Genomic DNA, 27868 nt, shown 5'->3' with positions numbered 1-27868 from the left:
TTTTTTTACACGGTACGAAGCAAAATGATAAACATCTATGATAGGAAGAAGGCATAACGCATGCGCAGTGCTAGTGTAGTTTGAGTGGGTTGGTATAAGTTGTCGTTGGTGTGAGTTGTAGAAAGTTTGACTAACATAGCATTTTTAATTACATTTGGGGAGGAATATAGTGTGTGCACCTTTTTATAGTTTTATAGTATTTAATATTTCAGCTTTAATTGTCAGTTCAGTTCATCCTTATTGTGATTCATAGCCCTAGTTTTGAATAAACAGATAAATAACGTTTCATAATTATTTAGATTTTTTTCAAGGTAAGCTTTATTGTTATTTTTTAATTAAAAAGTAATTATAAAAAGGTTACGACCGGGTGAATGACTTACTTCTCTGTCAGTAATATGGATGGTTGTTATTTTTCGTGCCATGGTGACAGTTTTTGATAGGACAAGTAATGGTGCAGTATGAAAATGTAATAATGTGGCGAGAAGCGTTAGGGCTTGGGATGAGTTATTTTTCTCGTAATTTGATTTTGAAAGACATCGACGTATGTATATACTTAACTTAAATCCTACACGTATCTTACGCTTAAATTTAAAATAAAAATATATATACCTCTTAGCAATAAAGCCGGCACCGCCCAGTTTTGCTTATTACACCCATAAATATATTTATGTCTTATCTTTAATGTTATTGTTAGGTAACAGAGAAAATAAGGCTTAGGCATAAGTTAAGTACTAACTAAGGTCATTTATTAATATTATTATCAATATTAGTTACTGAATTAGCTAAACTTTGACTAGCTTGGCGTGAATAACCGGGCATATATCATCCCTGGCAATGAGACTTGAAAGATTTTGTTTTTGAAGAAACAAAACAAACCAAACACGCCTTTTTGAATTTTTAAAAGTGTTGAAAAGTTTGAGAGTGCCTTTTCCCTGACAGTTTTGGATTACTTTTAATTACTATAACAAAGCTAGTTTTATCTTAATTCTGAAAATGCCTAACTTTAGGCATAGTTGATACCAAGAACTTTAAGAAGTTAGTTTTATCAACTGACTGTGAATGAATGTATCAACCCCACAGTGTAACACAATTGAAAATTTATGTTTACAAATTCAGAAGACTTGAGACAGGTATGACATTCTTACTACTGGTGTGATTATTCTCAGGTATGCAACCTGTAACTTGTAATGAAATAATACTTAACAAGTTAGCTCAAAATGATGTTATTGAATATAAACTACTTTACCACTGTGAGAAAACATAACTTTGTAATACATTATTACAAGTTTCATATTGTACTATTCTCAAGCATAGCATGTGCAATTTATTTACACATAATTTGATGTTTCTTTTGAGAGGGTACCATGTATTTTGAAATGAAGTTATGAAGCTATTCAATAGTAAATTACAAACATTAAAAGTTTAACATAAAGTAGCTTTTATAGTGTTAGAAATTTAGCTTTTTAAATGATTTGTTGGTTGGAGGACAAGACTTCTATTCAAGTAAGCCTATATAAGTATGTATTGAATTTTTGTTATTTTGCCCTGCAAACTTTTGTTAACTAGAGTGGAGATAACCAGCTTCAGTTAAATATAGTAATATTAATGATTAATCTGTTTTTACTGAATAATGTGGAAGACATTTAAATTTAAATAAAGCAACAATATATCACTTAAGGTCATTTAATCTTATTAACTTGAGGTATAAGAAAAGTGGAATAAGGTAATTTGGTCCATTGAAGTCACCATTATCTTCCAAAACACCAAAGCCAAACTAAATTCAGTCGTTAACATGTGTATAAGCTGTCCGATAAAATTCTAAAAACACTTCTAGTTAACAACGCACACTGCATCATTACGTAAAATTTTAAACATGATTTTAATTGATCAAAACACGTTTTGCATCTAGGCTTCAAATATTACACATATTTCACATACTTACACTCCATCACTTATAGTGAACAGTTTTACAAAGATTGTCTCTCTCTTAACAACTGTAAAAACCTGAATTGAGTCACATGTAGTCTTTTGTGTTCCACAAAATACAAGTTCAGAACTTTAAGCCTCTTCTTAATGCTCAAATTTCTTTAATTAGGTTGTACTAGTAACCATTGTACACTCCTTCCAATATGTTATTCTTCCTTTAGTAAGGAAACCAAAAATACATACAATATCATAAATTAGAAATCATTAATTTTCTAGTTCTTAATTTGGAATTGTACCAAAAAGAGAACCAAAACATGATTTGCTCTTTCCACTAAATATTCTAATATTCTAGTAAACCAATAGAAATTTATTATCTGTACTTATAATATTAGAGCAGTTATGACATCAGAAATGAGCTGTTGGTACTCAGTTTGCACAGTTTTTCATTAATTTTATCTTATCAATACTTTGTGGTATTTGTGTTTGAAAAATTCATGTAAATTAAGGTAGCATTATTGACTAACAAAATACCAAGTTGTTTGACATACTAGTGCAACTGATGACAGTTAGGTGGTTTGATTTTTATGTTGTCAAAAAATGCAATTAAATGTAAATATCAAGAGATGTAAGAAACAAAATTAATGTCCACATATTTTTAGACATAGCAGGTACTTGTAGACAAATTACACACAACTGTAAAAAACAAAAACAATAAAATTGGACAAGTGGAAGTAATATGTAAAAAATAGTTATTGTAATAGTTATGTAATTAAAAATGTGAGGACTGTATCTGTATTAAGAGATGACATTCACAAAAAATAACTAAAAATCATATTTTGAGTGTAACTTTTGTGTGAAACTGTGTTGAAAGTCTATTTCTGATTTGGAGATCTAGCATTATCAGACAGAATAATTCCTCATTTTCAAAAAGTATAAATAAGTTTGTTTTGAGCCTGGGATTCTAAGTAGTTAATGAAATGTACTGCATTTTTGTTGTTTTAGCATTATAATGCACAGAATCTTGAAATTGAGATATCAGAAACAGAACTACAGTTTGTATAGTTAATAATCTAATTGAACATTTAAGTAAATATGTTCAAGCACTAATTCATGAATTAAACTTATTCTATTATAATATTTGTACGTGTACTGTATTGGGTGGATTATACAAATAATCACACTAAAGTGACACCATACTTTAAAAAAATTTCACACTAATTAACCATGGTATCCACTGTCATTCTTCCAGACTTTTCTATTTTCATGATATACCTAAAACATTACAAAATTCAATGATTAATGTGCAATACATCTTAAACAAAATGTTAATGAAAGAGCTTTTCAGTACCTTTAAAATATGCTACATGTACCATGCTAGAAAGCCTAAATTTTAATCTTTTCAACTTTTAAAATTAAACATTCCTGAATCAGCCAGAAGGTTTCAGATAAGTGTCTCTGTAAATGAAACATTGAAAAATGCTGAAAGGTGTGTATAAAATTTATTGATTGGTGATTACAATACATATGATAATTCAGAATGTTTACCACTATAATAACATTACAGTTATGAGTTCAGTACATACTTCTTGTATCTGTATGAATGTATAAATAAAACTTGGGACAGCAGACCACTATAACAGAAATGCATTATTTTATCACACACTCATATATGTACATACACACCAGACACAATATTTTATTTAACTTCAGTGTTATATAAAGCATATTTTTAGTTCAAAGAAATTGTGACCTCACAGATTGAAAAAATCAACTAAATATATTCCAAGCATTCACTTATTAACTTATCTAATCTAAATATACTGTAGTCTTGCAGGACTGTGATGATGAAATAATGCATTCAACAAACTCTACACTTGACACAGTGTGAATTTTATGTTTGTTTATAATACAATTCAAAAGCCATCAAAGAAAATACCATCTGATGGTGTTTGATAGCCTTGTATAAATTATATTATTTTAAAACTATATGACAGCTTTAAACCTTTTTTTTTTTTTTTTAGTTATGATATAAACTGTAGATGTAATTTTCAGGAATTTCTACAAGTGGAGGCTAGACAGGCTATTCAAATACATTTGGATATATTCATTACTATTTTCTTTTCTGTTAATATATATTTGTGCTGATGCTAAAAATATTTGACTACTTTATACATGTAGAAAGCATCTTAAGTATATATGTGTAATTTTTTGTTTTGTAATGCATGGATAGCTTCAAATAGGTACACATGTAAAGATATAATTTAATATAATTAAATTGTAACTTCTGTTCCAGATGTCACTCAGAATAGTGAGACAAAGCAAGTTTCGTCACGTATTTGGCCAACCACTTAAGAGGGAGCAATGTTATGACAACATTAGAATAACTAAAAATTCATGGGACTCAAATTTTTGTGCAGTCAATCCAAAGTTTCTTGCAATTATTACAGAAATAGCTGGAGGTGGAGCTTTTCTTGTTCTTCCACTTCAGAAGGTTAGTTAAAATGAAATTTTGTCCATAAAATACCTGTATTTACCTCTCTTGTCTCTTCTGTAATGTTTTTTTACCTAAAACTTAGTAAATTTTATAATTCTTGTAAGGATAAAATTGTAATGCTTATGAATGTTGTACAAGATCCAGTTTTAAAACTATATTCAAGTACAGATTTAAAGCATTCTGAAAAAAAAAAAAATTCTTTATCGTAAGAGACTGTTCTCTTACGTATGTTTTTGTGTTTGCTACTCATTTAGGTCATAGTTGTTATTATACCATGTTGCTGAGCTAGGAGAGAGTATTGGGGGGGGGGGTATTCTCTACTTTTGTGTACTGTTAAGCAATACAAAGCTGTTGTATATTATACAAGGTAACTGTAATGGTAATAAATTAACATTTATATTTTTGAAGACCTAAAATCGATAGTGTCACTTTAAACCATCAAAAAACATAAACAAATTAGACTTGTAAATATTTATCTTCAACTAAAATATAAGTATATGTAACAGTTTATAAAGTTTTTTTTAGTAACAACATTGCTGTAGTAGGTACGATATTACCACTAAATTGTGGTTAACTGTGCAAAATGTTATTTCTTTTTATACACATTTTTTATTACAAGGGAAGTTAAAAATTTTTTAACCAGTTTTCAATTTCACTGCTAATTTTTAAAGTGTATACAAATGTTGAAGTCAGCACATGGATATTTCTATTTAGTTCACTACTTTAACATTCAAGTATTTGGAGTATTACAATAAAAGTTTTATATATAATGTTTAAAAAAAAAGAATATCAATGAAAATGATAGTTTTTAAACCTCTGATTATTAATTAACATGGGTATATTATGTACCAGCAGTTTTCTTTCATTCAGTCACATTTTTTATTCATATGAGAAAATTGTGATACAATGTTTTATAGTGTTTAAGCAAAAACTAATCACTTGCTATTTTTTCATCAGTTAAAGATGTGACTCTTAAAATAATGAGGAGAGGCTTACATAAATTGTGTTGAATGTGTTGGTTGGTAGTAGGAGGGTGAAGAATCAGAAAAGTTGTTTAACCTAGATATGTGAATGTATAGTTAGTTAAGTAAGATCTTCAGGTCTTATTTTATCTACTTCCTGTTGGGTAAGGCAAGGGAAAAAGGGAAGTGTCATATCATTCTTTCCTGGTAAAGTATTTTGAAGGTTTTTGGCTATGTGTTATTATAATACATTTTCTTTCTAATACAATTTTGAATTTACTGATTATTTAATGTGGAAGAATATTGGTTGGAAAAGTTTTATACTGTTATTAAAATGTTTGAATGTCAACACTAGAATTCAAGTGATAATTCTGTGAAGTTGCTTAAATATTGTGTTTACAGTTAAAATGTAAATCTGTGTATAAGATACAATTTGTACACTAATATAACATAGAATATGGCATATTTCTAACTTAAAATACTTTTTTTTACCATGATTACAGACTCTTGCTGTAAATTTACTTAATAGTTTATTTAATTTTGTTCCAATAAATTTAACAAACATGATTATTCTGTGAATTTGTACTGTAGATACCTGTTATCTTGGAGAAAAGTACAGTATGAAATGTTAGTCTTTTTGTTTCATGTTTCAGTATTTACTGTATGTTCCTGACAATATTTCATTTATACCTTATATTGATTTCATCATGAGCATAGTTATAAAGTTATCACTAATGTCCAGAGAGAGTCATAAATGACTACTTACCTTCATAGTTTTCAATTCAAAGTACTTCTGGTTTATGCACTTTTAAATGTACTGGTATTCTAGACAGTATTCTTCAAAATTTGTGTGAAACACAAGAGATTATTGTAATTTTGTGCTTAGTAAGGATATTTATTTCATGTTTGGGCAAAGATGATACTAATGTAATTCCTGAATATTTTTAAATAATTTTGAGTAAATAAACATCTTTTGCAGCTATATAATTTATTTTTACTCTAGTGACATGTTATTATACATGTATTCTAATAAGTAAAAAAGAAAAAAAAATCTATAAAATGTCCACTTTTTATACCAAAACTTCTCTGCAAAATGTAAATGAAAATAATCTCATATTAAAAGTGTTCACAATTTCTAACGCCAAAAGTAGTATTGGTACTTTTACATAAAGTGTATATAGAATATTAGAAACATCTTTTTGTAGGTTACAACATTTTAACAGGAATGAAATATACCTTCTTTCTCTCAGAAACAAAGTTTATACTTCTTAATGTGTGTAACATTTTTCATCACATGTAAAGACTGAAAACATTTGTTAAAGAAAGAGCTGATGAAAAGCCTGAAAGGATTGTTCCTGCTAAGAAAAATCTTGTGTAAAACTATCCAATACTCTATGGTTTTGTTTATAGCGTGAGATAGATGGAAACTGACATGTAATATTTCACACCAATCTCATACATTCTGAATGATACCTTAGAAGAAAAAATATCTATTCTGTTTGTATATGAAATTAGATTTATTAAAATAATTAATACTAATTTCATCTAGTGTAGTTTCACCCAAGATAAGAAACCAGAAAGTATTATTATAGGGTAACATAAATTTTATTTAAAAGCAGTAGCAATTTTGAATATTAAAAGGAATATGTTAAAGTTGAATTTTCTATTTATAGACTGGCCGTATTGATATCAGCTACCCTCAAGTAGCAGGCCACAAAGGACCTGTAATGGACATTGCTTGGTGTCCTCATAATGATAATGTTATTGCTAGTAGTTCAGATGATACTCTGGTTCGTGTTTGGCAAATTCCAGAAGGTGGCCTTGTACGCCCTCTTGTGGATCCAGTTGTGGAGTTGGCTGGACATCAGAAGAAAGTTGGACTGGTTCAGTGGCATCCATCTGCTAATAATGTTTTGCTGAGTGCTGGTACATAAAATTGTATTTGGTCATGTAAATTGGTAGGAAAGATATTTCTTATATTTAGAACAACGTCAGTGTTTAAAAGAGTGGTTAGTAGTTGAACATACAAGGTTTAGGTTACGTCAACATAAATAATATTTTATGTTTAAAAAAATTCACAAAATATTTGAAGTTTGTCTGTAAAAAAACTAAGTGACATAAATTGTTTTGTTAATAAAACAAAACTATAAGAGTTGTAGTCTTGCAAATCAAATTGCACAATTATATTTATAAAATGTCATAAAGTATCATTGCAGTTATGATCACATTATAAGTCAGATCTTAAAAATAAACTTCCATTTAATTTTTGAAATAAGAGAATTTGAAAGTTTTAATATGTTCTGTAGCAAAACTGATGAATGAAAAACCACATTATCTATAGTTTTAACTAAAAGATTCTTTGCATTGAGAAGTGATGGCATCAACACAAGAATGCTGAAACAACCAACCATAAATTATGATCTACTGTTGTAATGAAAAAAACTTAGATGAGATGAGGCTGCATTGAATAATTTACTTTTTATCTCCCTGCACCTAATAACAGCTGATGAATTATCCAAGCACCTTTCAGTTCCTTTTAGAAAGTTTCTGACATGATAGACCAAGAGGAAGAGCTGTTCTAATGGTATTTGAGCTGATTTGTATTTATGGCTTCTAAGGCTCTAAAGATACTGATTGAGTCTAGTTTTCACTTTGGATGAATATGAATATTTGGTTTGATTTTGTGCTTAAAATAGTAATTTGTTCTTTATTTCCTTTCTGCAAGATGTATTCATTTGATTTGGCTTATAATGTTCAAAAGACAGGTTGGACAAAAAAGAAATTTCATCTGTTCATTTGTTTTATAAAATACAGTCCAGTACTTCATATTTCATTTGAGAGAGATCTGATATCTACACTGAATTTCAACAGTTGAAACAAACTTTACTTCATACGTCATAGAGAGTTTCTACTTTATCAATTTTTTTAATGATTTAGTTCTTCAAGAAAAAGGAACACATTTATTATATATGTAGAAATAGACTGCTTAAAAAAGGGGATTAGTTGGTGATTTTGCATACATCTGTGAAATAGTTCATTTTTGAAGCATTACATTATTTCAAGAGAAAATATTAGTGAGTATTTAAACAATGGAAAATGTAGAATATTAGTAACAGTCTTGCAAATTTTCATCTAAAATATTTCAAGAGGAAGCTAACTTTTTTCTCTCTCTCACTTTTTGCATAATTGTTGATGTTATTTCTTGTATATTCTGTTCTTAAAATAAGTGTTCCAGTATTTCAAGTTCTGGTTTGATAATGCATTTAATGTGATTAAAATAAAAATATGTGATATACAAAAGTCTGATTAATTATTTGTTTAGTCACTTCTTTCTTTTCATTTGACTTTAAGAGCCTATCCTAGAACTTTCAATAAAAATGTGATAAAAATATGCTGAGCTTTACTATCTGATTGGAAAAAGTAAGAGTTGTCCATATTCTGTTTACCAACCAGTGAGTTGAAAGGCAAGTTTGGACATTCAAGACATGAGATCTTTATAGATTAAAGCAACTTTTCCCAAACTGTGTGCCACAGGATATATCAAATTTTCGAGGGAAATGCAGCAATATTAACATCTGTTGGACAGAGGGTATGGGATCTAAGTACACATCTTTGTTGTACTACTGTAGGTTGCAATGATTCTCTCATGGGAATGTACTGCCCTGTGTGTTTGAATTATGACAGGAACTCTACTCTTATTTTGAAGAAGAACAAGAATGCTAAAAATTTTTGGATACTTATTTTTTGTCTAAATTAGCATATCTGTGCAATCTCTTCAAAACACAGTGTGTTGAATCTCTCTCTGTAGGAAAGCAGCTCAAACATTCTGAAACTTGCATAGAAGGTTTCAGCCTTAAGAAAAAAGTTACTACTATGGAGAAGAAAAATGAATGAAGATGGTAGCAAAGACTGTTTACTCCCTGTTGCAGCAGTTTCTTACAACCAGTGAAGTTGATTTGACCTATGAACCGAAATTTGTTTTTGAGTAGCATTTAACACAGCTTAATGATTTGTTTGAAAATTACTTTCCTGAAGATATGGAGAAGTGTGCATGGCACCAAGACCCATTGAAGATTAAGGCTTCATCAGAATTTACCTCTACAGAAGAGGATAATCTTATTGAGCTGTCTTGTGACAAGACTTTATAAAACAAAATTTGGCAGCATGGAACTAACTGAGTTTTGGATATCAGTAAAAGGTGAATATCTGCTGCCAAGTGTTAAAACTCAGTGAATCCTAATTCTGTTTGCAATCTCATATCTCTGTGAAACTGGGTTTTTGGAGGTTGTGATAAAGATGAAGTACTGTGCAAAATTCGATGTGGAACAGGAAATGAAGGTGGCAGTGTCCAATCTGATTCCAAGATTTGAGAATGTGTGCAGTTCCCAACAGGTGCACACATTGCATTAGTAATTGTGGTTATTAAAAATGAAATAGAAATAATGTTTTTACTTTCAATTTATGTATATTATTCTTTCAAACAGCTACTAAGTTGTTAGGACATAAATACTTAAGTTGTTTGAACCTAACTATTTAATAAATGGAACTGTTAGGTTTTTCTTTCTGCTTAGGAGCACCATGAAAAAAATTGCTGAAACACTAAGGGTGCCATGAACCAAGAAAGTTGGGGATACTCTGGATTAAAGCATCTACTTAACAATAGTTATGAATTTCAAATTAATATGGTTTTATTTTAATGTCTTCAGAGTGTTAGTAAATTATTCATATATTTCTATATATGGCCAGGTGTTTAGGGTGCATAATTTGAAATCTGAGGGCTGCGAGATTAAATTCCCATCACACCAAACATGCTTGACCCTTTCAGCTGTGGGAGTATTACAATGTTATGGTTAATCCCACTGTTTGTTGGTGAAAGAGTAGCCCAAGAGTTGGCAGTGGGTGGTGATGACTAGTTAGTTGCCTTCCCTCTCATCTTAATACTTCTATATTAGGGACGGCTAGTACAAATAGCCCTCATATTTTTTCTTCCCTATAAAAATTTTGAGCATCGTCTTTTTGTAGGCTTATCCAATTGCTGTAGCTTACAAAGTAATTTGATTTGTGAAAACCTTCCATCATTTTTATGAGGTAATTGGAAAATTTTTTTCTGGCAGTATTTTGTATTTTTGAATTAATTATTTAAACAAAATTGATAAAATAGCTTCTTTGGCTCCACTTAGTACCAACTAAAACAATTATACTTTGATATTCAAACATTTTTCTATCTTGTCTTTTGCATTATTTAGTTTGTGTTTTTTTTACCTAGAATTTTCAGATCTCTTGTATTACATCTAACTTCTAAATACATTAATTTTAAACCCTGAGTAGATTTTTGACTGTTTCAGAGAATGTAACTGTTTTCCATTTCTAGATAATAGCAACATTATCTAGAAACAATATTTCTTACTATATCTTTATTCAAAGCACTTTACAAATCTGATGATTCTAGTAGTTTAACTTTGAGTGTTTTCCATAAATCTGTTTATCTGCTAATGGTATGAATAGATAAGCTCTTATAGGATTGGATATTAAGTCTCTCATTTAGAAGCATTAAAACAGAACTGTACAGGTTTGCTGTTGAGTAATGTTTTCATGTTATGTATGATAATATTTTGATATTTTTTTTACTTTTTAGCATTTGTGGTCTTGTTTTACATCCTTTTGGAAATGGTTTTTCCAGCCTTTATCATAAGGTATTTTGAATACAACATAAATAATCAAAATTTAAAAAAATATGCTTCTCTGTGGCTTAAATTCTTTTTCATACATTCTGTGCATTTGTTCCTAAAAAGAAACCTCTGTGCCATTTGACAGTGGGCATTTCATGGTTATAGGGAAGATGCATAGATTTTTTTAGATTTATGCAATCAGCATTTTGAATAACTAGAAATATAATTTTTCTTTTTTTAAAATCAAGTTTTCTTTCTTTTAAACTGCAGTTTATGGTTTTAATATTATTCCTACCGTGGGATATTGTTTTGGAGTATTTCTCTTGATATATCATGTTGGTATCAGTAACTTGAAGGATAAATTATAAACTTTTTTTTTATATATAAGTTCATGTTATGTTGTTTTTATAAGACAATACATTTTGGAGCATTTCTATGTAATATTTCAGAATTTCTTTTTTACATTGAATTAGTTTTATTTTCTTCAGTCACAATGTGTTATTATTAATATTGTAATAGTTCTGAAGTAGAATAATATCCATTCCTGTCAAATTAAAAATGAGATACTTCTATTCATTTTGCTTAGTAAAGGATCACTAGGAAAATTTGAATGTTAGAAATGAAACTAAAAGTATTTTACCTTTGTACAGAGATGAAAAGAAGTAAATTTGCTTTTCAATGAACCTTTTGATTACTGCAATGGGTAGACCAGTCTAACCACAGTTTGTGTATCACTTTTTACTGATAAGAATACATTTTTGGTCACTACTTTCTAATAGTTAATGTCAAATTATTACATTTTATTCCTTAACTCCTGAAAACAATCAAGATAAATGTGCGTAAATTATATTTAGCTAACGCTTCTGTTTGATTTGTTGATAATAGGAGTTTCAGTATGTTCTTTTTATATATTTATTTTAAACATGTTTGAAGATTTTGCTCTGTAGTGCTTTTGCTTTGTTTTTTAAACTATTAACTGTATTTTGCTGAAATCAAAAGTCAAAAAGATACACATGGAATGTTTAAATTAAATATTTTGTTGTAGGTGCTGACTGTAAAATAATGATCTGGAATGTTGGAACGGGAGAGCTTCTTTCTGAGGTTATACACCCTGATTTAATCTTTGATTGCTGTTGGAGTTGGAATGGAAGTCGATTGGCAACAACATGCAAGGATAAAAAGATTAGAGTATATGACCCTCGATCAGGTGAAATGCTACAGGTTGGTATGTCCATAAAAAGAATGCAACAAAAGCTACTTATGTTTACTGTCTTTTGATATTTCTGTATTTTTAAAGAAATTTAAGATACAGATGCAAATATTTGATCAGTTGAAATATTTGGAAATAAAATTTGTTTAAAGAAAGTAGTAAGAATAGTTAAATGAATATATCCACAGGTTGATGTAGGAATTATTTTCAAACCATAAATAAATATTCAGCATTGTTTTGATAGCTAAGGACAGAATTTTTGTTGTAAAGTTAGGTGTTGTGAGTGAGATTATATTTATGCAAACTTTTAGAATGTTTAAAAAGACACATTAAGATCATGCAATTACAGCAAAAAAGAAACAGAATCCTCTGTTTAACTCTATGTTCAGACATGTAGAATGCCAGAAGATAACCAACTCTTAGTCTGACATAATAGCATCTAATTTGATTAAGAGAATACTTCAGATCAAGGAGTCTATCTATTAAACTACTTCAAGCAAGCCTAAATGTGAATCAGAAGGTTTTGTCTATAATGCTGTAAATGTGAGTCATTATCATGTAAATATGAAATTATAATTCCTTTAGAAAACAATGGATGCTAGTGTGATTACAGTTGTAAGCTCAGTGTCATTCCGTATGCATATTTAATAATTCAAGTAGCATCATTGAATGAATTTGTGGAGTTGTTGTGGAGCTCTTGTGTCTTGTAGAATGAAATATGTTTATCATGAAATAATTTAACAGAGCCCTTGTTTCTTCCTTTTTCAAAAGTAGTTTATAGATGTTAGAGTAATGATGAGAACTGTTCTGCCATTCGTAAGTTAGGCTATAAAAAATATACTGTCACCTTAGTTTAATTATTAACTTGTCACTTAATTGTATATATACTAATTATTATCTAGCTATAAATAAGTATTTTATAATTAGTCCCATGTGATCATGCAGGCTACTAAGTCAGGAAAGCAGTTGGTATCTGATCACTGCAACCTTGCCATAAGTACTTAGCAAAAATATGTTCATTACATTTCTCTTTCAACTTTTTACTCATTTGGGTCTGTAACTTCAAGGACTAGAAGAGTGTTTAATTTTGTTATAAATTGAAGATTTTATCGGACATGAGATTATTCTCTTGTATGAAATTGAGTATTTCAATGAACATCCATTTAGATTGTAAAAAAATAATAGAATAAAATGCTTAACCCTTGGCAACAATATCAATGGACTTTGGAAATCATGCAGTGCCAGCTTATTATTATTTGGTAAATTTTACTCCGTGATATGTCTTTACTTAATGTAATTAAAGTATATCATTACATGTTTTGTTACGTTGTATATTGAATAACGTATATATTTAAAGAGAATATTAATACTGACAGTTAAGTAAATTAAAACAAAATCAAAAGGAAGAACTACATTAAAAATGACAAATCCAAACCTCTTACTAATTAAATTAGTTTGTTATAACCAAAAACAAACTGAAACAAAAAGAAAAGATAAAAATGCTGCACTAATTGAAAGGATCCCAGGGTACAAGCTATAATGTGGGATATAAAATGTACTCTAGGTTTTGAAGGTGACTGCAGAAGTGCAGGATCCACATTGCAGTGGGGATACACCATCTATCAGTCTTAATCTCCATTTGCCAGTCGCACATAAAGAAATAAAATAAAGGAAAAGCAATAAAAATAATAGATATAGAAATGGAAATTAGGAGGGAGATATGTGGACACTCAAGCTCCCAACATGGTTTGGAGTTATACTAGTTAATTTAGAAAACTGGTTGGGACCCTTTATACTAGTATAATTCATTTACTAGACTATCAGTTAATGTCTTTCTACCATAATGCAGGCTGGAATGCTAACGTCAAAAGGCAAGTGTATTTAACTTACTTACCCCCAAATGGTAGCACATTATTTTTATTTTTGTGTATTTTTTTTTCATTTTTTTTTCTTTACTTTGGAGAGCAGTCACCTTACCCACAACTGTCTGTAGGCAGTGAAGGGTAATATAAATGTGAGACATTGTTGGCTTGAGTACTCACATCCCATTCTCCTACTATCCATTTCTAATTCTGTATCTATTGCTATTCTTTATTTCTTATGTGAGACTGGTTAAGACTGGTAGACGGTGTATCCCAACCTCTGTGTAGGTCCTACTTCAGTTTCCTCCAAAACCTAGAGTACATTTTATAATCCCACAATGTAGCTTGATACAATTGTTTTTGTTTAATTTATTTTTGTTTTGGCTTGTTTAGATAACAATAATATAGTATTCATGCTTACATTCTCTTTTGTTGTTACAATCTTAGGAAGCACTGGGTCATGAGGGTGCCAAACCACAGCGTGTTGTTTATCTCAGAAGTGGTATGATACTTACCACAGGGTTTTCCAGAATGAGTGAACGTCAGTACTCTCTTAGGAAAGAGGTGAGAGTTGAAGGGGTTTATTGGTAGAAACAAATTATTTGAAATTGTATACAAATATATTAACTACTAAACAATGATAAGGTTAAAATTTAATAAAGTTCAATTTAAAAATAGTTTTATAGGTAAATTAATTATTAAAAGAATGCAAATAATAGTTGGTCTCCTATTGGTTCTGTGGTATATTTATGGTCTTTATGTTAAAATCTTGGGCTCATTTTCCTGCCATGGACAGAGTGCAGATAATCCACTGTGTAGCTTTGCACAACATTCTGCTGTAGGATAATTTGTGACGTGAAAAACCTTTATCCTGTTAAAAAGACAATAAGTATGATTTCACAGTATTTATGTGATTACACATAACTTAAATAATTTTAAAAACTCAACACAACTGTACACGTATATAAGCTTGTGGAGAAAGTAGGAATCAATACTTTCTGCATATGTAAGTAAGAATATTCTAGCATTACCTAGTTGTATGATTGGACAGGAATGTGGTCAGCCAAGATGAGTGATCTTTACATGCTTGTTATAATATTTAAGGTCAGTATTTATCTATGCATAAAAACTTGTGTATTTTCAACTGATGAGTTCAAAACTGTGTTAAAAGTATAGATCAAGGCTAGGCTAATTATAGCTGTTTCATAGGAATTTTGTATTGTAGTAGATATTTATGTTGTATCATGCACAGAATTTGCTTGTATTGCATTCTGTAGATAACCCAGCATAAAGTGTTAAAATTCTTTTCCTCATAAAATCCCATAAGTAAATCTGTTTTCTCACCTGAGTATGTGAATGAAATATGAGCTATGATTACATTTATTAGGTAACTTATTAATGAAATTACATTTGTGAAATCTCTTTAATACAAATTTATTTACAGCTAATGAAAAACTTTAAGGCTTGTTTGGCATCTGGAAATGTACTTTTCAGGCTAAGGTGCTGTAGTTATTTATCTTAAAGTGGGCTGAAAGACCCTTGAAGGGTTAACCTGTTTTAATCACTCAAACCACTATACAGTAGTGTGTGGTATACCAGTCAGTCAGTAGGCACTAAAATGATTTCATGTAAGGGAAGCTTAACATTGCAATTTTTACTGTTGTGATATCAGTAAAACATACACATACCATGAATCGCAAGAAGAATTATGCACTTTGCAAGCTACAGGACTTCATGACATTTGAACTTCAAAAACACAAAATATAAATGTGTGTTACTGTAAATTTTGTTTTTATTTACTTTTGAAATAAAGCACTTTAGACACCCTGCAAAAATATGTATGGTATTGATTTTATTCTTAGGATGTAAGTCTCATTTCCAAACACCAGCATCACTTAGGATGTTAAAATTTAAATTTTTGTTGCTATTATTAATTCTAACTTTAGGTTTAACTTTTAGTTAAAGATTAAGTACTAAAAATATCTCTCACTATCAGCTGGTGTCTGTTGCTCAAAATGCCTTGTTGCTTTGCCTATAAACATTTGACAGATTTGCTTGACTGAAACCCTGTTGATGCCCAACATAATAAATTGGATTTAAATTGGTGCTTCATCATATCTCCTTAAAGAAACTGATATATAACAGCCAATAAGCCTTTAAAGAATGGCACTACACACTTCTAAATTCCATAAAAGGTACAAATTCTGGGATTTTATTTTATAATTGACACTGTAATATTAAGTTATACTCTTAAGTTTAATAAAATTTTAATGGTACAGATAAGCTGCTTTAGTTAAAAGTTTGCAAATGTGCAATTAATGATTCACTGTAGGAAGCAAATTGTTGCTAATAATCCATATTTTAATAGTATATCTTTTAATTTCTTAAATTTAATATGCAATATTTTTAAAAAACCCTAATTTCCCCTAGTGTGAGAAATGACATTTTCTTTGAGCATCCTCTCTTCTTTTTATTTATGCACCACACCTCCAGTATGCACGAAATTTAACATAAGTTACTATAATGTTGTCATTACTCAAACAAACCACATAATTTTCCCAGCTTTCAATCATGTTTTGTTGCAAAGCCATCATTGTCATGTCCTTTCTCTCAGGATTTGGTAATAGTTTTTTATATTTAACATTATATCATTTGTGCCCAATGGAAGGCCAAGGTTTTCATCTATCAAAAGAAGTATTATGTTTTGTGTACAAATAATTGACAGTTTCTCTTTTATTAAAAACTTTGTTTTCATGATGTTTTTAAAGATATCAACTAGCTTGGATGAATTTGTAATTGCTCTTGTTGTGTAATAAGAAAACTGGAAAAAAATTAAGTTGGTCATATGACATGTCAGCTTTTTGCATGTTTTTACTCTGTTCTTTGGTGTATTATTTAATAAAATAAAAATTTAGTGTACTACTACCAATAGTATATATATATAAAAAAAAAAGGGGGGGGGAGGTTGTTTATCTGTTCTTTATTTACTATTGTAAAAGTAACTAAAATGTAAGAATAAGAAACTCTTTAGGGTATAATAGATAAAGTAAATAATAATAAATTTGAGTTTGTGGGTGTTTGATGGGCTATACTTTGTGTATGCCTGTTTTAAAGTGAAAACATTAGTATAAAAAAACAATTATTCAAACACACTATTTGCTATATCCAGTGTCAAGAAGGGTTAATAGAGATAGTGGTTGATATGTTATTTATATTATCAAATGTATGAACAACGAGATTGAAGATTGCTTTTTTTTTTTTTTAATATAGGACACAACCTACTAACACTAGTCTTAGGAATTTAAAGTTTAATAATTAACTGTAGCAACCCAGTTGAAATATAAAGTGTGAATTTATAGCGCAAGTTGGCTTTCACAGGAGTATACCACTAGTATGAATATTAAGGTACAATTCCAATATTTGTTTGATTTCATTTACTTGAATAAACGGAAATCTTTAACGTTGGCAGACTATTGTGTATTTTTATATCATTGCGTATTATCTTATATGTACAAGTTTAGAAGTTGACTTTTGTAACATGTTGCTGTTGATGCATGTTTTTTTTTTATAGTGATTCTGTTATAATAATGAAATTTATACTAACTGCTTGTTTCAGAATGATTTGAACAGTCCTCTTTGTTTGGAAGAAATGGATGTAAGCAATGGGGTGATGGTGCCATTTTATGACCCAGATGTCAATCTACTCTTCCTTTGTGCTAAAGTGGGTGGAAACATTTTCTCTTTTTATAAGGTGTTTTAGGATTAGAAGCTATACAATTTCAGAATTTTAAAAATGACTCAATTATCTCTTACTGTTTATAAAGAATTGTATTAAAAAAAACTATTTGTTAGAAATTGTTTAATGTACTTTTTAATCTGTAACTAATATTTGGTTTTTGTAAGTTTTAAAATGATTGCTGAGAAATCTTAATATAAATCATTATGCATTAATAATTTTTGGGTTTTGATTCAAGGGAGACAGCAACATTCGTTATTTTGAGATCACAGAGGTCTCTCCCTTTGTTCACTACATCAACACCTATCAGTCCAATATTCCACAACGAGGCATGTGCATGATGCCAAAACGTGGCTGTGACATAAGTCGGTGTGAGATTGCTAAGTAAGAACTCTGTGTTAATACAGTTTGGAAATTTGCAATTCAACATTACAGAATTTATAATAATTTAACCAACTCTGAATCATATGTAGGTGGGATGACATTTTAAAATTGTCTAACATAGGGGCAGATAGTGATTGTTTTATTTCTTTTAAATAATACACTATTATTGTAATCAAAGTAGCACTAACATGAAGAGTAATGAGTGTAAAAAGATTTTGAAATTCAAAGAAATGTTTCTATATATAGATTGTTTTTATCAAGATTTTTTAATTTATTAGTATTGAAGTTTCATATTTTTCACACAAGTCTATAATACTAGTACGTTGATAACGTGAAATAATAGATTTTTGTAAAAATTGTGAGCTTCCTCAACTGTTTAGATAATTTTCAGATTTTCTTTATTTTATATTTTCTTTGAGCCATGTATAATTGTTTTATGTTGTTGTAGATTTATTCGACTGCACTCAAATGGCTTCTGTGAAGTCCTGTCTTTTACTGTGCCAAGAAAGGTTTGTTTGCTTTAAAGTGAAATTGTAAAACTAAAACTTTAAAAAAAAAAATCAAGGTGAATGGCATTGCAAGCAAAGAAACTATACAATTTCAGTAATGTAATTAAAGTTAAAAAGATTTTCATTGTATGTTATGGAAGAACAATGTAATGTATTTTCATTATTCATATATGTATTAAACTACTGTGCTAATCAATATTGTTGCTTAGCTAAGAGATTCTTTGTAATAATCTATTTGTTTTTAGATGTTATATCAATTCTAAATTTAACATAATTATTAATACAATATTAAACAAGTATCAGAAAAAATAAACAACCAGCAATTTCTTTGTTTCACACTAAAATTTCAACTGTGAGTTTTTGTAAAGAGATGTTACATGCATTTTATATATTTATAAATACTAAATGTATATTTATAATATTATCTGAAGAATATTCTAATATCTTAATATGGTAAGTAAAATATTATAATTTTAAGTCTTATATCCACACCATGTTCTTTGATAGTTATTTTAATTTTGTGAGGCAAACACCTTAGTTGCTGGGCTGTTTTGGCCTAAAGCTGAAGAAATTAATATTAACTGATTAAAAGTAATAATGAGAAACCATAATGGCTAAATTTCAATGATATAGGCAGTTGGAATAATTTAAAAAGTAATAATTGGAAACCCCAATTTTGATTAATTGATTATTAACATGAGTTGTGACTAATCAATTAAGCTGAAAAAACTTTAAATCATTGACATAATAATTACAATGCTGTGATTACTTGAAGTGTTGAAACAATTAGAAATGGTAATTTTGATTAGTTTATAATTTTGTGTTACCAAACAAGTTTATCGGTACTTATAGATGATCAAATTAATTGACCACCTCTAACCAGGTGTACAGTAGTTGTGTTTTCTAAAGATAGCATGATCAAAATGCTGTTATACATCTTTGTTTACAGTCGGAGCAGTTCCAAGATGATTTGTATCCACTAACAGCAGCTGATGTACCAGCCATTTCTGCTGAGGAGTGGGCCGAAGGGAAGGATGCTGACCCAGTTCTTGTAAGTTGTGTTAAAGTATGAAGTCATAAATAAAGATTTTAGTTTAACTCTTTACATTTAGGATTGACTTTATTTTAAAAGTCATGACTTTTTATATTATTACATTCAAAATGTGATTAAACCACTTTATTAGCAATATATGCCCATAAACTTTGCATTAAAATATGGTTAATGGTTTAAATTTGTATATTATTAAATTTTTACATTATAACTTTAAGAAATATTTAAAATTCTCATTTTCTCTATTTTTCTGTGTCATTCTATAGGTTTGAGCTCTGATTCATCCATAAATTATTTTTATAACATCAAATCTTAACTGCCACAATTTCCAATCAATTATAAACACAAAAAATATATAATTACCAGCATGAACTTAAAATTTGAACTTCCTGCATTCTTGATTTGCTGAGATATCAATGAATTTGTCAAAACTCATTAGAGAAGTCCTTCCCACTTGATTTGACTTTTGACATTGTTTATTTCAAACTTTAATTGTTTTGTGGACATTTATAATGAAGGGAAGGACCATATTTTTATTTATATAAAATTTATGAGTTCTTGTTTAGTTTTTCCACCATATATTGTTAGTCTTTTTTTTTGTTTGTTTGCTGTGATCGTATTTTGCTGCTATGAACGCTAAAGAAAGTTTTATAAACTATTTGTGGCTGACTAAGAAAGCTGGATATGTTACAGTAGTTTCAAGGTATTCTGTACTATTGAGTGATATATTTATTCTTAGTAGTATAAGATGCATGTTTGAAAGCTTAATGTGTTATTTGTTTGGACACCCAAATCTGTAAGACTAAATAAGGTTTACACAAGAACATCTTCAAGTTTTACTTTAGTGTAAATGAGCTAGAGCATGCAGTAAGAACTACAAATTCTTCTTTTCATTTTAACAAGTTGATTAAACTGTAAAAATTAAAAACTTACAAGTTTCACTTAACAAAATTTCAATCAAATAAAATACCTAAAAGTCACAAGCTGAATATATGTGTGTATGTGTGACATGATGACTTGCAATGATATGCTGTTTTCATTAGCTCTGAGAAAAATAACTATTGTGCTTCCATTGCAATTAGTTGCTTTTACTTGAAAATTACTGCTTTACTTAAGTGGAAGTTTAGCAGTAAAGTTACAAGGAAACAGATGTAAAATGGTCAACAGATGAAGCTGACAGTATAAGAAATCTGGAACTGTCTGATCAATACAGTAGTCACTGTAGAGAAAAAAGTTGTATTATTAATTTTATTTAATATTTTAAACTCTTAATTTATTGTTAGGGCATAAAAAATGAGAGAGAAAATATAGTTTTACCAAAGAAAAAATTTTTAATATTCATGTAGGAAGTTCTAGAGGTTATGGAAATTAAATGACTAAGTCTGTAAATAGATGGTTCCTTCACTAGATGTATATTTTAACACATTATATACAAAACTTTTCAAAAACATTTACTCACAGATAGATAATGATTAATTGCTAAATTTTATAATTAAAGAAGAATTGTTTTGTATATAAAAATAGATGTGACTTTTTACTTGTTTTTATTTTATCTTGTAAAACATTTTATAGTATTATAAATCATTTTTGAAGCATATTGTTAGCTTAATTTATATTTTTAACTTATTTTGAAGTAAGCATTGTTCAAGTATTATTATAAAAAGAAATTGGCTGCTGGAGGTTTCAGTTTGTACATTTATAGGTATCACTAAAAGAAGGTTATGTTCCTAGCCAAAAACAAGAATTGAAAGTAACAAAAAAAACAAATGTTCTGGATAAACTGTCCTCTAAGAAAGCAGAACCAAGTCCAGAACAAGCCCTTCCTAAACCTGTAAGTAATACACAGTGAAGATTTTTGAACTTTGAATTACTTATTTTAGAGTATTTTTTATCAGTTTAACTACTGTTAAATAAATACTAATGTTTGAATAATCATGAACAGTTTATTTTCCAGTACAAAAGTCACTCACTATAAAACTTCATAAAAGTCTGAAGCTGCTTGGTTTTTTACTTGGCTGTTTCTGTTTGTTATTTTATCTCGTTCTTGTATGAAAACATATTGTGAGACTGGCTTTAAATTAGTGTATCAGTAGGATGTCAGCTTTCTATTTTGTTTAATGGGTAAATCACAGCAGCCATAAGTAACAGTAATTTTAGGTTTAGTGTAAGAACACTTGATTTATAATAGGAAACATTTATTACTTTTTGTGGCTATGGGTGTTGGATTGGTATCTGATGTTATAAAATATTAATTTTTTAATGCAACAAGAAAATTCATTGCTGTATTCACTATATAAATTGCTGAATTGAGATTTTTGTTTTCAAGATGTATTCATGCGAGTGATTTTTTTTTTATTATCTGTAATGTATATTATAACTTATAGCATCTTCTGATGAAAAACAGATTACTCATGGTAGATTATTTAGCATTATGAATTTACAGTATGTTCACATAAAAAAAGAGAACTCTATACAAAGGAAATATTTACGTTGAAACTAGTCTTTTAATGCAGTTATTTATCAAAATGTTTTCATCATTGTTATTTAACACTATATAATTCTGCAATGGTAAATAAGCAAACTGATTATCTTAATATGCACACAGTAGTTTAACCAAACCATTGGGGCATTTTAAGTTTATCAGTTTCTGTAATTTCTTTTGGGTTTTTATACACGTATGTAAACTAATTTCTTCATTTTAATTAAATTTTTTGTTCAATTTTTTTTTTTTTTAAATTAGGACAAAAAGATTGAAGAATTGATGGAGGAAATAAAAAATCTAAAGTGTACTGTAAGTGACCATGAGCAACGCATCAAGGAGTTGGAAAATAAGATTGAGGCAACATGTAATGCTTTCTCAAAACACACCCAAGTTTTAAATAACCATGGTGAAGGAGATCATTTAGCTGATGAAGTGTAAACCCATTGAATTCACATTTTAATATTATAACTGTAATTACACAATATTTCCTGTGCCACAGAACACAGTTGCAAGAAAGCATCTTTAATTTCATTGTGTTTTGTGTGAACGGGGAATGTGACAAACAGTTAAGTTTGTACATAACGTTAAAATTCTATATTTGAACCCTGTCATATAATTTTATTATAGCATTTTTTTAAAAGGCAATTATAAGCTGTAAGTAATATAAAAGCTCTTCATGCAATCTGCCTGGTTTTGAGGAAAGAAAATAATGAGATAGTGACATTGACAAGTGGTTCTGGGAACCTGGTACTGTAAGTGTCAATGAGAATGTGTAAGCTTGCAATGCCATCTGGAATATGCTAATTATATATACTGATATATAATTACTTCGCATGGATACTTTACACATGATTTGTGTTCAAATGTACTGGTATGATGAAAATGTAAAGTATGTTGTTTTCTCTGAAGTTTTGACACAGTGAATTCCACTACTATGTGGATATTAATTTCATTTTTATTAATACTACTAATGTAAAGGCTTTTTATGCTCAGAAAGGTGCCAAGTTTTCAAAGTTGTTTCATGGTTTTAATTAAAAATATTACGTATATATATAAAGATTACTAAATATGCACCATGCTATAACTTTATTATGTTTTTATTATAATTTTTTTTAAAAATTGTGCTAGATACATTATTCTAGGTTTCATGATTGGTTGTAATTCTATACCTTCTATCATCTTTTGGAACATACATTTAGTTTTACTGCATTCTTTCTCATCTGAGACAGATTTGTCATAAAACCTTCCTTTGTTTTTCAGAACAGGTAAAAACATTCAGTATTTCTATGTGAAGCAGTTTATGTAGATTTGTATAATCTGTCAGTAGTGGCTGATTTTTTATGTAACCTCTTTTTGTGTATGTGTTGAACAAATACACCTAAAACTTTTGTTGATTCTCTTTCCATGCTAAATCAGATAAACTTGTTATGCAGCCATTTATATGAGTTCATCCATTTCAATTTGTTCATACACTTTTTCCTTGTCATTTGGCAAATATAAATTTGTTCTAAGAATTTTTTACTTTTGTTCAATTTCACAAACCTGATAGACACTATGAACAATTATATAAATATTGTGTGCAGGACAGACTGCAAGTTTTCCTAATGTTCAAGTTAATCTTCACAAGTTTACAAGGAAAACCTATAGAACAGATATCTTAAGTAAAATAGGTTTTATCCATAATTTTTGTTGTAACTTTAATATATGTATGCTAATGAATTAATGTGTTTTAATGTCATACAAATTGAGTTTATTGTTCTCTTGTGTATTTTAAAATGTTTTTCCAATGAATATGAATTTTTATAGTAGCCATTTTGTTTACCTAGCTCTTACATATATTCATCATCATTTGTAGTTAATATGAAATATAGACTAGATAAAAGAAATTGCATCTTTTAGTTTTAAGATAATAAACTATTTTTTCTGTTTTTTTTCTTAAGATGTATTTGCACCTAATTTGAATTTTTTTTTTTTTTATTATCTCTGCTTTGATTGACTAGAAATCATAACTATAGTTTTGATAAGGCTTATGTAAGCTTGGAAAACATCTCTACACCCCTAATCTTTTACTGGCAAAATGATTGATTCAAGATTTTTGGAAAATATCTTTTGTAATACTTTCAAGACTTTGTGTGGAGTTTTATTTTTGTTACACATAGTTGTTGAATTAGTATAACATTCCAGTTAGAGAAGATGGTTGTCAGAACATAGGTATTTTAGTAGATGTGTATATATATACAAGTATCAACATTCCTGTTAAATTTTAGTAGTATCACAAGAACATAATTCAAGCAGTCAGTGTGTAATCAATGTTGAGAATTAAATAAAAATAAATGGAGTTAAAGATATTTAAAAAAAAATTCAGGTAAGAAAATGCAGCAGAAAATACATAGCACAAGAGTGAAATATTAGCCTAAAAGTTTTTTTTAGTTAAAATAATTTGACATAGTGACATAAAATTAAAAAGTTGTTATATAAATTAAGGAAAGTGCTTTTCATTCAAATAAAACATGGACCTAAAAGTTTTCATATTCCATAACTTTAAATACATTGTTGGTGTTTTTTATTCATTCAACATGCACATTTTTATTCAATTTGTGTCAATTTTGTGCTTTTTTTCCCACTTTATGATGATGATATATTTTTTGATCAGTCATAATATTGCTTGAAAATAAGTGTTAGTTATAACTGTGTGTTGCTCATACAGTTTGCTGTTTGTTGTACAAAACAATTGTTTTATGACAATATTTTAGAGTTATAAACATTTTAAAAAAGGAACTTTATTTGATATATATATTTTCATTAACAATGTGGTCATATTTTTTTATATAAATATGAAATTTTAACTGTAGAAAAATGTTATATTACAAATTCTTTTTACAGCAGTACAAATATCTAATGTAGGATTAAGCTGAAATGTTGCTGAAATAAGAATTTAGATTAGTTTACTATTTGTGTAATTATCAGAATATTGGTAGTTAAAAATTATCCTCTTTTTCTTCTTATATGCTATTTACCAATCTAGTTATTCTAGAATTTATGAAGCAATTTATGGTGCGTACTTCCAAGAAATTTATAACCTATGTAAAAGTATTACAAGAGAATATTTGCAGGACTATACAATTTGATTATCAGAAGGCAAGAAAGTTGCTGTCACAAGTTTATACAGAAATGGCTGTTAGGTCACATGCCACAATAAGTAAAGAATATTGAGCAAAACAGTTCTTTTAAACTTATGGAAACAAAGTTTTTACACAGTACAGGCTATTATTGTCAGTTCATAACAACAATCAGTTGATCTGAGAGGATTCTTTTTTCTAAATTCAAGTAGAAAAATCCAGGAAATTTTTAGAAAAAAGAATTATCAGCTAATAACATGCTAAGCTTTTCTGTTTATATAAGATAAATTTTTTTTCACAAATTGAGTACTACCACCAGACTAAAGTGTATTTTGTTTATTGCAATCTGCACAAAATTATTTGCTGTTCAGTACAACTATGATAATTCAACTTTAAATAATGCATCAATCTTTTTCATTCATCCAGATGTAATTAACATACTGTTGGAGCTTTAAGAATTTTGTAATCTCTTTTACCAATTTTTTAGCATATTTTCTGATGTTTAAGAAAATAATTCAAACGTAAGTGAAGTGGCTTTCTTATTAATTTTTAATAAGAGTTATGTAATGTTTTATATGCATTCCTACTGACTGACTTTATCAAAGTCTAGTAGTGGGAGTTTGAATTATGTGTCCTATCTATGCAAAATGAGAGCTTCTTGTTTTTGTTAAAACTGTCGTGATTTTTAATATTCATACATATATTTTTGTTTTCATATTAACATTAACAAGTTTCTAACTACGTATACAAAAACATTTTCACATAATGAAAAAATATATAAGTTAATATTGATTATGTTGGTCAGATATTCAAACAACTGTAAATACTAACAGTATACTGTATTTTCTTTTTTTCTGTATAAATTCTTACAAATTATACTATGTTTCATTTTGCTGTGATACAGTTAAAATGTTTTGAGTTATGTGGGTCAGTTATAAACTGTGCAGACTAGGAAAAATATGAAATATAAATTTTGAAACTGTAACAGTTTGTTCCTTTAAAAGTTCTTGAGCGTTATAGCGGGACCAAGCCCAAGAAAGTTTGTTTTAAAGTTTATTATTGATGGTTTACTCATCTCATACTCTACACCAGATCTCATTGGCTATCTAATGAAATAAATGTTGTCAGTAACGGTTGATGTTTTAGAAAGTATGTTTAGTTCTGTAGGAGAAGTAATTTTTAGTGAAATGTTTCTTTTAAAATACCAAAATCATGATCACTGTTCAAAATTAAAGTTACTATAATTTATTTTAAGATTTACTGTAGTTAAACTAGTAAAGAATACCTGTTAAGGAAGTCAAAATTTTAATGATGAACACTGATAGATAAGATTCCTGTTCCTTCTTTCTTTTGTCATTAAATCTCCAATGACTTCATTAGATGTTAATTACATATCCTGCTTTGTAAAAGATAACCGACATGTTTAATTCATTATTTATATATAAATGTAACCTATCTAAGAAGCTTTTTCATTTCCTATAATGGATAAAAATCCTAACGAAAAAAAAAAGTAGCCAGTATATATCAGTAGACCATAATTTTGTTTCGAGTTTATTCTCTGATAAATTATACTGTTTCAATTTACAATTTTAACACTAAGTAAGATTAGTTTTTAGAACAGGTAAGACGTTTAGATTACTGGGTTCGATCATTACCCGAGTACACAGTTTTTTATCATGGAAAAGGTTTTACTATATGAATCAACATTCAGATTTCAACAATGTAATTAAATTCTAGAACTTCCATGGTTTTAAAAAATATCTTTGTATTTTGATTAGTCATACATAAATAATCTATCAAATTCACATGATTTGATATTTACATGAATAACTTACTATAATCAGTTCTTGGATTTTATTTACCTCTGTTGGAATTTGAATGTTGACTTACATACTAAATTGTTCTTACAGTAATAACTTGTGTACTTGATAATGATCACAACAGTTATTGAAACGTTATACCCGTTTTAGAAACAAATATTACTTAATGTAACAGCTATAAATTGTAATAACTGTTGGTGGACAGTTTTCCATTACTATACAAATATTATGGTTATTGAGCCAGCCAACTCTGGGTGGTGAATGCTAACACACAAGCATAATGAATCATTTTCACAGTAAGATACTCATAAGTAACAAGTAATCCACCATAGCATACAATACTTGCAGTCATTAAAATAATGTTTAGATGAATTTTCAAACTATACTACCTTGAAATATTTTTGAAAACTAATCAATTACCAAATAAAGACGAGGTAAAGGATGAAACCTGCATGGTTATTTTATTACTTTACTGTGGTTTATTGTTAAATAAATATTATTTGAACTTCTTCATGCAATATATATTGTATGTGTGAATTAATGATGAAATGAAAAATATATGTAAAAATTCAGTCAGTTTTCAATAAATATGGCTATTTTCTATCTTAATCTTTACCAGTTTTCATCAAATCAATGAAATACTC

At 28.6% G+C, this 27868-nt stretch overlaps 1 protein-coding gene and 1 long non-coding RNA gene across 8 annotated transcripts in view; one reads left to right on the top strand and one right to left on the bottom strand.

Moving 5' to 3' along the window:
* The first annotated feature begins 64 nt into the window (after nt 1-64).
* LOC143223195 (coronin-6-like) lies at nt 65-27833 on the top strand. 6 transcript variants are annotated; one of them, XM_076450814.1, is made up of 11 exons: nt 65-311; nt 4220-4417; nt 7056-7308; nt 12097-12272; nt 14571-14687; nt 17740-17844; nt 18098-18243; nt 18692-18752; nt 19702-19803; nt 21506-21634; nt 22544-27833. In XM_076450814.1, the coding sequence occupies exons 2-11, from the start codon at nt 4220-4222 to the stop codon at nt 22721-22723; spliced, it is 1467 nt and encodes a 488-aa protein (XP_076306929.1). In that variant the 5' UTR covers nt 65-311; the 3' UTR covers nt 22724-27833. The 6 variants fall into 6 exon arrangements, 5 of the variants coding, with proteins under 5 accessions (XP_076306929.1, XP_076306943.1, XP_076306912.1 ...); XR_013012743.1 differs by lacking the exon at nt 65-311 and adding an exon at nt 360-541 and having other exon boundaries at nt 21535-21634; XM_076450797.1 differs by lacking the exon at nt 65-311 and adding an exon at nt 365-541.
* Nucleotides 14689-27868, bottom strand: part of LOC143223217 (uncharacterized) — a 50416-nt gene continuing 37236 nt past the window's right edge. For both annotated transcript variants that reach the window (XR_013012753.1, XR_013012752.1), the window contains exon 3: nt 14689-14994. This is a non-coding gene — a long non-coding RNA (uncharacterized LOC143223217). The remainder of the gene's footprint in view (nt 14995-27868) is intronic.

This window comes from Tachypleus tridentatus, chromosome 1 (assembly GCF_004210375.1).
Source record: "Tachypleus tridentatus isolate NWPU-2018 chromosome 1, ASM421037v1, whole genome shotgun sequence".
Lineage (NCBI taxonomy): Eukaryota > Metazoa > Arthropoda > Merostomata > Xiphosura > Limulidae > Tachypleus > Tachypleus tridentatus.
The sequence above is the reverse complement of the archived record's forward strand: the minus strand, read 5'-3'. Positions and strand labels throughout refer to the sequence as shown.

Coding starts and splice junctions, on each gene's coding strand:
- LOC143223195 (XM_076450797.1), top strand. CDS start 449: ATGGTGCAGTATGAAAATGTAATAATGTGGCGAGAAGCGTTAGGGCTT. Junction 12,273..14,570: donor GATCAGGTGAAATGCTACAG/GTTGGTATGTCC, acceptor TTACAATCTTAG/GAAGCACTGGGTCATGAGGG. Junction 19,804..21,505: donor AGGATGCTGACCCAGTTCTT/GTAAGTTGTGTT, acceptor GTACATTTATAG/GTATCACTAAAAGAAGGTTA.